The 14,319-nt window shown below is 55.8% G+C and overlaps 1 protein-coding gene across 2 annotated transcripts in view; it reads right to left on the bottom strand.

The window, feature by feature from the left end:
* Positions 1-14,319, bottom strand: part of RBM19 (RNA binding motif protein 19) — a 121,431-nt gene that overhangs the window by 13,230 nt on the left and 93,882 nt on the right. For both annotated transcript variants that reach the window (XM_068989965.1, XM_068989964.1), the window contains one exon: positions 7,623-7,743. In XM_068989965.1, coding sequence (XP_068846066.1) covers positions 7,623-7,743 — 121 coding nt within the window. The remainder of the gene's footprint in view (positions 1-7,622; positions 7,744-14,319) is intronic.

Here is a 14,319-nt window from a genome sequence, read left to right as displayed (position 1 = left end):
GGGGAGACAGTAAATATTTTAGGGCTTTGAGGGCCGTAGGGTCTCTGTCATAACTACTCAACTCTGTCCTTCCGGTGTGAAGACACAGCTAGAGACTTTATGTGAAAAATGGGCATGGCTGTGTGCCAAAAAACAGCTGCGTTTATAAAAATGGGCATTAAGCTGGATCTGGCTGTGGGCTGTAGTTTGTAACCATGGTCCTAGTTGGACCATGGAATCCAGATCTGATAAAAGGTGGGGGGATAATGAGGGATTTAGGAACTGCTGGGGTCTCGGCAGTGGTGATAGGGTGAGCTGGCCTATAGTGTGCAAAGATGAGCATCTCCTCAGGAAAAGTCACTCGACCCTTCTGGGGCTGTTTTCACCTCCGAAAAACGTGAACAGCACCTCTCTCTAGGGAGTTTTGAGGCTAAAATGAGACAGTGCATGAAACCTGGCACCGCCCCCTGCACATGGTATATCTTCAACAAAGCTCTCTCCTCTTTCTCTGACTTCATCTTTAACATGGAGGCACTTGACTGCCTCTCTTCTGATCAGTGGGGTTTCAAGGGTCAAGGTTAGGGCTCCCTGGCAGCATAGTACACAGGGCCACTCTTACAGAGTCCAGGACATATTAGACGCTCCATTAAAAGGGGCCCTTCTGATGATCAGGGTTTTTCTGTTCGCTTATTCACCCCACAGGTTGTTAGTGAGCACCTGCCCTGTGCTGGATGCTAAGATGAGGCAGGGGACGTGGAGAGGACCATGTTCCCTGGAGGATCACATCTCTTGGGGAGTAGCCAGGTTAAACCACAGAGGTGAACACAAAGTGCAACAGAGCAGGACCCTATGGGGCCTTCCCAGGACAGGCTCTCCCTGATATCCTCTACTTTAGCTCTTCTCTGAAGTGTCCAGACAGCAATAGTTAATGCAAATTTCTCCGGTTGTTTTGCAGATATGAACACCCACCCCATCAAATGGAGGATGTTAACTACTTGATGAGATGAATGAGATGGTTAGACAGCATCACCGACCCAACGGGACATGAATTTGAGCAACCTCCCGGAGACAGGGGAGGACCAGGGAAGCCTGGCGTCCTGCAGTCCATAAGATCACGAGTCAGGCGACTGAGCGACTGAACAACAACCTGATGACCGTGAGCTCATAGCCCCAGGCTTCCTGGAGCCTAAGGACTGATAAAGTTAACCCCTGTGACACCACCCTGCTACCTCATCATCAGTCAGAAAATTACGCACGATCTGATCACGGATCCGGGGATCCCCTCCTCCCACCAGGCTTTTAAAAATGCTTTGCTGGAACCCTTAGGGGGAGCTTGAGGGTTTCTGGGGTCAGAAGCCAGCTTGTCTCTTTGCACGCCCCTGCAATAAACCTTTCTCACGTTTCAGTCTGACCTCACTATGCATCAGGCACGGGAACCTGTGTTCATTAAAGTGTCAGGGAGACAAGGTGTGGGGTGTGACAGGGGAACTCCCAGGACGGCAGGTGTCCGGGAGAAGTCCAATCTCTGATACTTGGGCTCAGATCTCAGGTCACGGGTGGGTGGGCCAGGCTGACGGAGCCAGGGGCCCAGGAATCGGGCTCCTTACTTCCCCAGCGGGGAGGGCCACCATGCTGAAGGCCAGTGACTGCCTGGGCCTGAAGATGGCAGCTCTCACATCCCAGGCTGGCCTGGCTTGGCCGGGTGGGGGGACGGCAGCGCTGCCAGCCACTTGCCATGCTGGTCATGTCTGCGCTCCCAGCTCTGGAGGTGAAAGGTGCAGCCGCTAACCACAGCCCATCAGTCTCCCAGCTGGAATAAGACAACGCTGGGAAGCAGAGCCGCGCTCCCGGCCAAATAAAAGCCTGTTTGCCCCGGCCTCCCTGGCTGTGCGCGCTCGAAAACAGAGGGTTCTGCAGGCGGATTGCTTCCGTACCATTATATTCTGTCGGTGGCGCTTGCAGGTACCGCAGCCTGCCGGGGCCCTGAAAGCCTCTCAATGCCCTGACCCTGCTGGTTTGTAACACGCTCAGGAAGAATGGGACGCAGCCAGTAGCCGCCTTTCCTCTTTCTTGCCTTCGTGCTCTCTCTTTTCACCCTCCTACATGCAAGGCACTGAAGAATAGCACTTCGCCTGCCGGGGGGCCACGGAGCTGTGGACGAGATAGCTGATTCCGGCCAGGAAGGGGGGCAGGGAGACAACGGGAAGGCGGGACTGAGGAACGGGGTGGTCGTGCTCGTCCCTGGGCGCGAGCGTCCCTGTCCGGAGTCAAGGGCTTTGCCTACTTGGGGCAGCTTTTCCAATGACTTTCAAAGACCTGCTCTTGGCTGGTCCATTTGATGGGTATTTCGTTAAGCGCCAGTTCACCAGGGACTGTCTAACGCCCCACATGATCAGGGACACCAGTGGATGAAATGAAGACTGCCCACCCCTGCCTTGGGGAAGGGGCACTGGGGGGTTTTCTCTGAGCTTTTGTGGCTGCTGATAAGGGACCCTAGGTAAGTGGTGAAGTTGAGACAGGCGGGCTGAGGGCATTTAGTTCTGTCGATTGCATCGGATGGCCAGACAGCACGAGATTTTATCAGCAAGGAATCCATCTCCTCCTCATTGTTACCGTGTACTGAGAAGCGCCTTCTGTGTGCCAGGCATGGGGACCAGGTGGCATCCAGGATCAGATGCAAATGTACCATCCCATGCCCTGCCCAGCTGATGGGCATTTCATTCTCATCCTCTCTCCCTCCCTCCCTCTCTCTCACACATTCCCTGTTGCCCGGGCTTCTAAAAACTAGGATTCCTCTTTATGTCTGTTTCCTCTGCCCAGAGAGCATCCTCCCTTGGCCTGCCTCCACAGGAATGAAAGGAAAACAGGACGCGTAAGCACTTGGCAGGGGAGGGGAGAAAACGTAGTATCTGCTGCCTTCTCACTGGGCACCCACAGCTTCAGAAGCATCATCTCCTGTAAGCCCCGCCCCCCAATTCCCCTATGAGGTAACACCCTAATCCCAGAGTACAGATGGCAAACCGAGGCAGAGCAACCTGCCTGAGGTCACTGCACAGACTGGGGTGAAACGTAAGAGGCCGTGTACACCGTTGCTCACGTGCAGCCGGCAGGATGGCCAGAGGCCCAGCTCTGACTCCTGACTTGGCCACTAGTGGCTGGGTGCCCCTGGGGAAGTCACTGGCCCTCTCTGGGCCTCGGTTTCCTCATCTGGGAAACAGAGGATAATGATGGTGTTTACCTGCCAGGATTCTGCAGGATTAATACCTGTGAAAGCCCATAGACAGTACCTGGCACGGAGTGAGGCTTAACAGATGAAGGTTGTCATGGGAATAATAACAGTAATGAGTATTACTTGGCCCGAACTGCTCGTGGAGCTGCGTGCCTTGACCTCGGCTTGTCAGGGACCGACAGGGAAGAGAAGAGCTGGTCACAGGGCCTGGGAAGCCCTCGGCCCAGCAGCGCCCTGTCCCTACGGTCTCCACCAGGGGAGCAGCGGGCCTGGTGGAGGAGCTGAGCCCCGGAGGTGAGGGTGAACTTGGGGTGATGCACGCTGACTGCACCAGCCATAGTGGAGGGCCTCTCTATCACTCCGGCCACCTCAGAGGCCATGGTGTCACCAGTGAGCTCCCTGCTGGGTCCCCCCAAATGGTTAAGATGCTGGCCTTTCATTCCGAGGCCCACCTTCCCCAGGGAGCCCTTTGTTGTGGCCTCGGTGCTCGGGTTGGGCAAATGGGGCTCAGGGCCTCCACCTGAGATCTGAGTGCCTTCCTGGCACAGACTGGGGCCAGGGGGGAGGAACTGGGCATAGATCCCACTTGCCCTTGAAGTCTGCCAGGGCCCTGGAAGCTCTGAACAATGCGGATTTTGACACAAACGAGCTGGGTACTTTTCGCCATGGGAAAGGGGCAGAGCCGGGAAAAGGGTGCAGCTAGCAGGGCAGGAGGCCAGCAGCCCTGTTCTGAGCATTTAAGGCCGCTGCGGGTACCCCCCGTTCCCAAGGAGATCCAGCAGACAGTGGGCGGGTGGGTGAGAGGGCTGACATTTTCAGAGCACTGGTTTTCGGCTGATGTGTCTGCCCTGCTTCCCCCACAGTGTTCTGCCTACTGGGGAGGGACGGAGCGGGTGTCACTCCAAGGATGGGGTGCTATAGCCAGGCTGTCCGAGAGTGGAAACTCTGCTTCCACCCCCTACTATCTAGGTGACCCTGGGCAAGTTCCATCATCTATGCGAGCCTCGGTCCCTTCATCTGCAAAACGGGGTGATTGAGGGCATCTACCTCTGGTGGCTCAGCAGTAAAGAATCCACCTGCCAATGCAGGAGACATGGTTTCGATCCCTGGGTCGGGAACATCCCCTGGAGTAGGAGACAGCAACCTACCCCGGTATTCTCGTCTGGGAAATCCATGGACAGAGAAGCCTGGGGGCTGCAGTCCGTGGGGTCGCAAGAGTCAGACATGACTGACTAAACAACAGCAACGTCCTAGGGATGCTGTGGGGGTGGGAAAAGGCAGCTTGTGCTGTTCTTGTTATCGCTGATCATTTCATGACTCCATACGGGGGAACTATTCATATCCTCATTTGTGGAATGGCAAACAGAAGCCCCAGGGGCCGCAGTAACTTGTCCCAGGACACTCAGCTAGGAGGCGCTCAGCGGAACCTCTCCACGCCTCTGTTTCTTCATCTGTAAGATGAATACTTTGGCCACTCAATGAGAAGGACTGACTCAATGGAAAAGACTCTGATGCTGGGAAAGATTGAGAGCAAGAGGAGAAAGGGGTGCAACAGAGGATGAGAAGGTTGGATGGCATCACTGACTCAATGGACATGAGTTTGAGCAAACTCCAAGAGACGGTGAAGGACAGGGAAGCCTGGCGTGCTGGAGTCCATGTGGTCAACACGACTTAGTGACCGAACAACAAGCTGGGGAGAGCAGTACCCACGGCAGCAGGGGCTGCTGTGAGGATGGGAGAGACGACGCGTGTCACATACAGACGGTGCCCCAGCACAGAAGAAGTCCTTATTATTAATACACGGTAGCTGTCGTGAGTCCCTCTACGCTCAGCTGGTCTCAGTTCTGTCACCTGCAGAATGGGGCTGATCACACCCGCTGCATAGCCATGAGAGCATGAACAGGAAGATGGGTGCAAATCCACGGCTGTTTTCCTGCTATCATTGCACTAGGCTGGCCAGAAAGTTCATTTGCTTTTTTTCCATACCATCTTTTCCAAACCATCGTCAGGTTTTTCAAAAGATAGTTTATGCTGCTGCTAAGTCGGTCAGTCGTGTCCGACTCTGTGCGACCCCAGAGACGGCAGCCCACCAGGCTCCCCCGTCCCTGGGATTCTCCAGGCAAGAACACTGGAGTGGGTTGCCATTTCCTTCTCCAATGCATGAAAGTGAAAAGTGAAAGTGAAGTCGCTCAGTCGTGTCTGACTCTTCATGACCCCATGGATTGCAGCCCACCAGGCTCCTCCATCCATGGGATTTTCCAGGCAAGAGAACTGGAGTGGGGTGCCACTGCCTTCTCTGGATAGTTCATGAAGAAACTGTTTAAAAAAATCTATTTTTGGTTGTGCTGGGTCTTGGTGGCTGCTGGGTCTTGGTGGCTGCGCTGGGTCTTGGTGGCCACACTGGGTCTTGGTGGCTGCTGGGCCTTGGTGGCTGCACACGGCCTTTTTCTCTGGTTGTAGCAAGCGGGGGCTACTCTCTAGTTGTGGTACTTGGGCTTTGTCATCGAGGTGGCTTCTCCTGTTGCGGAGCACAGCTCCTAGGGTGCGGGCTCAGCAGGTGTGGTGCGTGGTGACATGCGCGGCCCCACATGCCCTAACCCTAACCCCCTTTTTTTTTTAATTGGCTGCAGGGCATGTGGGATCTTAGTTCCCAGACCAGGGATCGAACCCGTGTCCTCTGCATTGGCAGGTGGATTCTTAACCACTGGACCACCAGGCAAGTCCCCCAAACCAACTTTCTGGCCAACCTAATACCTGCCCCTGTCTGGGCCTCGGCCTGCAGCTGACCTGGGGAGATGGCCAATCTCACAGAAGTGCTTCTGGCTGCGGCCTTCTTCTGGCGGGAGGCTGTCTTTGGAGATCAATCTATTGAAGGGGGCTGCTCTCTGAGGCAGGGCAGGACTGCTGAGCCTGCACTCGCCTGCTGGCCCCAGAGAGGGGAGGTGGGGGGGGACGGAAGAGTCCCTTACACAAACATTTGCCGATGGGTGCATTTGGGCCTGTCAATGGCTGTCGATAAAGATAGGATTTGGGGACTTATTGAGTTGTGTGCTTGTGGCTGTGTACTTAGCCCTAACGTCTCTGGTTTCTCGTTTGCCTTTACTTATGGATTCCCTAGTCTTGGACGGGCCCTGGCTGGCATGGGGGCTCAGAGATCAACCCATCAGTGACAAAGGTGAGCCCAGTGATGCAGTCTCCATCCACTATGGGAAAGGCGTTGGTCCAGTGAGGAGAAGAATCGTAAATACATACATGACTATGCGACAAGGAGATGTAGGAAGACAGGTGGAAACAGCAGAGAACAGAGCCATTACTGATAACCTGAGGAGCGGGGAAAGGGAAGGCTTCCTGGAGGAGGTGTGCTTTGCGCTGGGCCTTGTTTGACACTTGTTAGGCACTGACCAGTTTGACAAAAACAGTTGAGGCAAGGCATTGTGAGCAGAGGGAAGAGCATATGCAAAGTCAGTGTCCTGCTGGGCATTTGGGGACAGTGACCTCCAAGGGAGGGGTGGTGGGGAAGGATTAGACGGGAGAGGCCCCTGGGGTGGGGAGCGGGGTGTGTTCTAAGGAGCCTGGTGGGCGGAGCTACAGTCACAGGGCTTCCATTCCACTTCTGGAGGATGTGCTGGAGAAGGCGAGGTTTGTGTAAGCCCCTCCGGCCACCCTCCCGACTCCACCTGCTCCCGCCATGCCGGCCAGCCTGCTTCTCCACGTGTCACACTCATAACCTCAGGCAGCCCCTCTGTGGGCACAAGTGTCACCTCTGCTGGGAGGCCTTTCTGGATCCAGCGCCTTCCACCTGGACCCAACCCCCACGCCACCCGCCCGGGTCAGTGCTGCACTGCTGGCATGGGACACGGCAGGGGCTCACTAATAGTTAGCAGGGGTGGGCTGAGTCATCGGCGAGGCCGGGTGATACCACCCAGGTTTGTGAGAAGCGGGGCTTGGTCCTGGCAGGAAGTACACGGTGCTCTAACCGGGTAACTGAGGACGGACAAGTAAAGGGGTAGCGGGCGCAGGGAAATCGGGGCAAGGGGCCCCTGGGTTGGCCACTGGACCCTGGACAGAGAGCACTTGCTGGGTGGAGAGGGCCACTGGATGGGAGCTGTGGCCTTTGGTGGTAGTGGCAGCTAGGCAGCAGCACCCAGACAGGTGGGGAGGTGGCAGGGGTGGGGGTGGGGTGGTGAAGATGACCACCCTGACCCAGGCTCCCCCTCTCCCTGACTTCCTGCCAGGCCTCCCAAAGACCGGAGTCGACGGGCAAACACCAAGGGTGTGGAGGCCACTGATGCCACCCGCAGAGGTCAGCACCCTGCACCGGCTCAGAGAAAGCAGAAGGAATACAGAAAGCAGGTGCAGAAGAGATGGAGAGGCGGGGGGGGACCAGGCGCCTGGCCCCCCGCAGTCCTCTTACCGTGGAAGTGCTCGGCCGTCTTGCGCCGCAGGGCCTGCAGGCTCACCTCCGAGTCGGCCCACTCCAGCACCAGCCTCCGGCCGTACAGGTGGGTGCTGTGACACAGGGCATTGAAGGCTCTCTGGAGAGAGACACAGTGCATGAGCGGAGACCTCCCTGCAGCCTGGCTGCCTGCCCCACACAGCTAAAGGCCAGCTCTGGCCCCGGGACACCCACTCCCTGGTGGGGGTGTGAGGAGGCACTGCACGCTCCTCTTCCACTACAGGGTTACGTGACCAGGGCAGAGCTACGTGTGGCGGGGGTGGTCACAACAGCCGCCGTCCCGGCCTGTGATTGGTGCCTGGGCCAGGCGGCCAGCTCCCCTCCAGGGTCACAGCCTGTCTGGCGATGGCGAGCCCGTTAGTCGGCTGACCTTCCTGGGGCAGCGCCTCCTGAGAAAGCCGAGCTGGTCTGGCCCCTCGATGACAAGCACACGGGTCCCTTGCTTACACTGGGTGGCAGATATGTCCTCTGCCGGCCCTGGGGGTTCCGTCCCCCGGCTCTCTGCTGCCCTCTGCAGAAACACGCTCAGGGCTGCCAGCATCCACCCAGCTCTTCCCTCCTGCTTTCCACCCTTCCCGATCCTCCCCTGCATGCTACCTACTTCGCTCTTTTTGATTTTTGTTTTCTAACAGCTTTACTGAGATATAACTCATCTACCACCCGAGTCACCCATCTACAATGCAACGGCTTTTAGTCTGTTCACAGTCACGTGACCATCCCCACACCTGTTTCAGAATAGTGATGGACACGGACATTTAGAGCTCGTTGAACCATCATCACCCCAAAAGGAACTGTGGATCCACCGGTAGCCACTCCCCACCCCCCAGGACCCCCAGCAAGCACTAGTCCACTTTCCAGGTCTGCAGATTTGCTTATTCTTCATATAAATGGAATTGTACGGCACCGGCAGGTTCTGTCTTCAGTATCACCGGGTCTAGAGCTAAACGGCTCTGTGCTGGGGCCCTTCCCAAAATACCCCTGATGTACACAGAGGCTGCTGGTGCTTGGTGGCCAGGAGCTTGGGCTCTGAGGCCACTCTGGGCAGGGCGGGTTCTGCACTTCCTAGCCTAAGGGTCTTGGGCTAAAGAAACCTCCTGGGCCTCAGTTTCCTCATCTGTAAAATGGGTGTTTTAACAGCATCCTCCTCTAGGGTTCTAGAGTAGCGTTAACACTCAAAGTGCCCAGAACAGCCTAAGGGCACACAGCAGGCACTCAATAGATGCTAGTTCTCTTGGAGGTGGTGTTACTGCCACAGACAGCTCTGATTTTTTATTCTCTTGGCAGAAGGGCCTTGGGTTAGCGCTGAGTTTGGAGAGGGCAGGTCCCTGGGCGCTGTGAGCACTAGGGAGCAGCAGCAGCTGGCAGCAATGTCTTGCTTTTTGCTTCTGGGTAGCAGTCACTGCCATCTGCTACGAGAAGAGACGCTGTGGAGGGATGTCCCTCTGGCTTCTCTGATGCTGCGAGGAGGCAGCATGTACCCAGAAGTGATCTGGACAGGAACCAAGCCTTCTCTAACCTCATCTGTACTGTGATGGTTACAGGTTGGATTGGGTCCCTGTTGCAAAGAAGATACATGGAAATCCTAACCCTGACAGGGGCGGCCCTACTCCCTCCACGGCCCAGCAGGTTGTGACTTTATTTGCAGAGAGGGTCTTTGCAGCTGCAGTTAAATTAAGACAAGGACATGGTGGAGCAGGGCGGGCCCCTGATCCAGTGTGACTGGCATTCTTACAAGAGATGGCCACGAGAAGACACAGACAGGGTAAATGCCCGTGAGGACTGAGGTTGGAGTGATGTCCACAAGCCAAGGAATGCTGGCTGTCACCCAGAAGCTAGGAGAGGCCGTGGAACAGAGATTTCCTGAGAAGAAACCAACACTTCTGCACCTTGATCTTGGATTTCTGGCCTTGACACTAAGGGCTTCCCAGGTGGCGCTAGCGATCAAGAACCTTCCTGCCAACGTAGGAGACATAAAAGATGTGGGTTCCATCTTTGAGTCGGGAAGATCCCTGGAGGAGGGCACCACAATCCACTCCACTATTTGTGCCTGGGGAATCCCATGGACAGAGAAGCCTGGTGGGCTATACAGTCCATGGGGTCGCAAAGACTTGGACATGACTGAAGCAACTTAGCAAGCACCCACTGTGAGAGAAGACATTTCTGCTGTTTTAAGCCATGGCAGCCTAGGAAGACGAGCGTGACCCTAGGTAAGACAACTGCCCCACTATGAGCCTCAGTTTCCTTACCTGTGAAATGGGGTTACTTGTGCAACTTACACAGTATGAGCCCCGAGGGTGGCACAGCGTAGGTATTTGATAGACAGCTGCATCTGAAAAGCACCTGGGCGGGACAGGTTATCTCCTAAAGATTAAACGTGGGTGGGGCCAAATTAAAGAAATGCCTCTGTTCTTCTCTGTGCTTTTCTGAGCGGGGACAGGTGTGGGAAACTTTCTTTCCCTTTTTTTTAAAAACGTTAATTTAAAAACTCTTTCTGACTGCCAGCCGAGCCTCTGCATTTTTTTTCCCACACAGATATAAAAATGCATCTGGACTCCGAGCCGAAATGGCCCATTCAGAGCTTTAAAACACACGCGTTCTCAGCTGGCAAGGCAGAGAAACAGCCTGACTGGGGGAGCTGGGGTTTTAAGAGAGGGGAGAGAAATTGGTTGGGAGTCTGGCATGGTGGGTACTCCATTCTGGTGCCAGCGTCCCTGAGGAGCGGTGGTCCCGTGGATACAGTCTGGTGCGGGTGGCCAAATGGCGGCCTCTGGGAGGGGTTATTAAGTCAGAGTCCGAAGAAGTGATAATGGAGCCTGGAAGGAGGGTCCAGGTGTGATGCTCCAACCCCAGCCTCTCTCTGGCTCGTCGTCACATCTGTGTTTCTTTCTTACCCACTCTCCATTCCAGTGCCGCACAAAGCCTGGAGCAGTCTCTGTTCACTGTGGTGGTGGTAAAGTCGATAAGTTGTGTCTGCCTCTTTGCGACCCCATGGACCGACCACCAGGCTCACCCCAGCAGCCCACCAGGCTCCTCTGTCCATGGGATTCTCCAGGCAAGCACACTGGAGTGGGTTGCCATTTTCTCCTCCAGTGGATCTTCCCAACCCAGGGACTGAACCTGTGTCTCCTGCATTACAGGCAGATTCTTTACGGCTGAGCCACCAGGAAAGCCCTGTTCATTGTGGGAACTGCCAAAAATTCCGTCTCCTGGCCTCCCATCACCCCTTTCAAATTTTCATCCCTTCTCTTTGGAAGGGCTTTTCACTCTAAGACATGAGGATGCATGGCAGTTAAGTCTGGGGTCTTGGATCTGGGCTGTGTCTGTGTGTTAGTTGCTCAGTCGTGTCTGACTCCCATGACCCCATGAACTCCATGGGATTCTCCAGGCAAGACTACTGGAGTGGGTAGCCATTCCCTTCTCCAGTGGATCTTCCCAAACCGGGGATCGAACACGAGTCTACTGCACTGCAGGCAGATTCTTTACAGTCTAAGCCTACTTATGGTTCAAATTCCTGCTTCATCACTTGTAAGTTGTGTGATCTTGGGCAAGCTGCTTAACCTCTCTGAGCTTCAGATTCACCATGTGTAAGTTTAGAGGTAGAAGAGAAGAATGGTTGCGCAGATTCGATGTACTATTAAGTCTAACACTGCACTGCCCGGCACATGCTAATTCTCACTAAAGGCTGGCTGTTGTTATTATTATGACATGTGTCCCCGACTTCCCATTGCCACGCTGAAGAGCAGGAACAATAGTAAGTAGGCTATGAAAGCTCTTTTGTATTTGAGGTTAGAGCACAATATGTGAATCTCTAAAAATAGCAGAACTACCCTTCCTGGTTCTAATCCCCTCAGGTGAGTAGGAAATCAGGCTGTGTTTCCAGCCCCACTGCCTCGCTGGTTGGAATGTGGTGGCCTCAAACTGTCCCAGGCAGGAAGGACAGTGATTCCTGGCTAGAACTGGCCTTGGATAATCCCGAGTAATTTGGGCTTCCTTAAAAGAGCCCGGGGACTTCCCTGGTGGTCCAGTGGTTAAGATTTCACCTTCCACTGTAGGGGGTGCAATTCCTGGTCAGGGGGCTAAGATCCCACATGCCTGGGAGCCAGGAAAAAAAAAAAAAACACACCAAAACATAAAACAGAAACTATATTGTTAACAGACTTTCCTGGTGGTCCACTGGTTAAGAATCTGCCGGCTAATGCAAGGCACATGGGTTTGATCCCTGGCCCGGGACATCCCACGTGCTGTGGAGCAACTAAGCTCGTGCGCCACAACTACTGAGCCTGTGCTTTAGAGCCTGGCAGCCGAAACTCCTGAGCCCGCGAGCCTAGAGCCCGTGTTCCACAAGAAAAGCTGCTGTAATGAGAAACTTGTGCACGATGAAGAGGAGCCCCCACTCGCTGCAACTAGAGAAAGCCCGCACACAGCAAGGAAGACCCAGGGCAGCCAGAAATAACTGATTAATTTAAAAAGAACGATCTGCTTAAAAAAAAAAAAAAAAAAGAGCCCAGAGGAGTCTGTTATATATTTGAGCCAGGGGAATGGTGAGGGGGAGACCCAGCTCCAGACCCTCGAGCTTTCGGACCAGTGCAGGGGAAGGACTGGACTGCTGTCTGATAGCAGCTTCCTCCCAACCCACACCACCTTCTCCTCAGAGAAAAGCCTCCCAGACCTCAGCTCCAGGCTTGGCGTGCCCATGGGGCCTCAGTCATGGCAGGCTGCCCAGGGCTCTGTGCAGGGCTGGGTGTTCCAGCGGAGGAGGAAGTGGAAAGCCAGCTGTTCCCAGCTCCCTGCTTCTCGCCAAATCCTGCTTCTGGTGCCCGTGTTCTTCCCTTGCCATCCAAGGGGCTGCAAACCCAGGATTACAGATCTGCTGGGCTCCAGAGAACTCTAAGCACATGACCTCAGCCTACTCATGAGGAGACAGGTCATGCTCCCATTTCAAGGAGAGGAAAACTGAGGCCAAAACTTGTAGGCACGTCAAGGTCCCTCTCGGCCTTCCCTGGTAGCTCAGCTGGTAAAGAATCTGCCTGCAGTGCAGGAGACCCTGGTTCGATTCCTGGGTCGGGAAATTCCCCTGGAGAAGGAATGGGCTGCCCACTCCAGTATCCTTGGGCCCCCTGGTGGCTCAGACTGTAAAAGGAGACCTGGGTGCGATCCCTGGGTCGGGAAGACCCCCTGAAGGAGGGCACAGCAACCCACTCCAGTGCTCTGGCCCAGAGAATCCCCATGGACAGAGGATCCTGGTGGGCTACAGTCCGTGGACTGCAGAGTCGAACACGACTGAGCGACTAAGCACAGCACAGCACGAGGTCCTTCTTACTTATCCTTTCTGCCTCTACGGGTTCCATCCCTGGGCCTTCACAACATTCTCCTCAGCCTCGGAAGGGCTCCCCTTCAGACCCGACTTGCTGGTGGCCCCCTGCTCCCCTCCTACAGACTCTAGCACCCCCCCCTGCTGTGCCCTGCGCCCCCAGCTGTCTTCCAGCATCTGCTTGTGCGCCGGGCTCCCCAGCTTGACCTGGACTTCCAAGGGAGGTCTCTATCCTTGCTATCCCCAGCACACTGCTCGGGGCAACACATGCTCAGTAGATACAGAGCAAGCCTTGGAGTCTTCTCCACCGGGGATCTTGAAAACATCTCCAGACCAGAAGGGACGCTGAGATTGGTCCTGGCTGGCCAAAGCCTGAAGGTGCAGAACAGAACTCTGAGGATGCGGTTGGCTTAGCAAAGAGGAGGAGGCCCCGGAAGACGAGACACCCACCCCTAACTGGGCCACTTCGGGGCTACTTCCTGTCACGGTCCCACATGCCTGCTGGTTATTTCTGCTCTTCCTCTGCAACCCCCTCTCCGGGGTGACTCTCCTGTGGGGGATAACCAGGGCTCATGGGCCCTGGGTTCAATTTAGGACAAGCATATGGGAGGCTGGAGGGAGGGGTCGGAGAGGTCGGGGGACTTTCTCCTTTGCTCCCTCCGCCAAGGACGACAGCTCCTGCTGGTGGCTCCCCCTTGACAGCTCAAGCCCTCACCTGTCCCTTTAAGGTCCCTTAGCTTGAGGTGGCGGCAGCTTCCACTGTCACTGGCCCTGGGAGGGGGGGGGTGGATTGCATGGTCCCTGGCGAGCCCGAGCCCTTCTTACCCTTCCACGAATCTCTCTTCCCTGGAACCATCTGGGGTTGGGTTATGTTTGCTGACGCAGATGGCTGCCTGAAGTCCCTCTGCCTTGATCCGGGCAGATGGACGGCCTGCTTCAGACAGCAGGTCTCAGGCCTGGGTCCGGAGCTGTCCCCATCACCCGGCTCTCTACCCTGGCTGTCCCAGAAGCACGCCTCTTTCACCTCCTCTGACCTAAGCCACCAACTGCGGGCCCCGAGAGCCCTGGCCTCCAGCGCCGGCTAGGAGGTCTTTCCTCGGCTCTCCCTGGAGACAGGCCTCTGCCTCCTGGCAACAAAGGCCCATTCGGTGCCCTTGGCAGGACTCCCGTCTCAGGGACCCAGGCCAGGCCTCCTGTCCCGAGAAGACCAGGGCATCTCTCAGCCCCTCTGCTGTCTCCTGCCGAGAGGGAGGGCAGCACCTCTCAGCACGTGCCAGATCCACCTGAACACGGAGGCCGCCAACCTGTCCCAAACCATCCGCGCCCCCGATGCCTGGAGCAAGC

This window comes from Capricornis sumatraensis, chromosome 17 (assembly GCF_032405125.1).
Source record: "Capricornis sumatraensis isolate serow.1 chromosome 17, serow.2, whole genome shotgun sequence".
NCBI classification, from domain to species: domain Eukaryota; kingdom Metazoa; phylum Chordata; class Mammalia; order Artiodactyla; family Bovidae; genus Capricornis; species Capricornis sumatraensis.
This window is presented reverse-complemented; position numbering and strand designations above follow the sequence as displayed.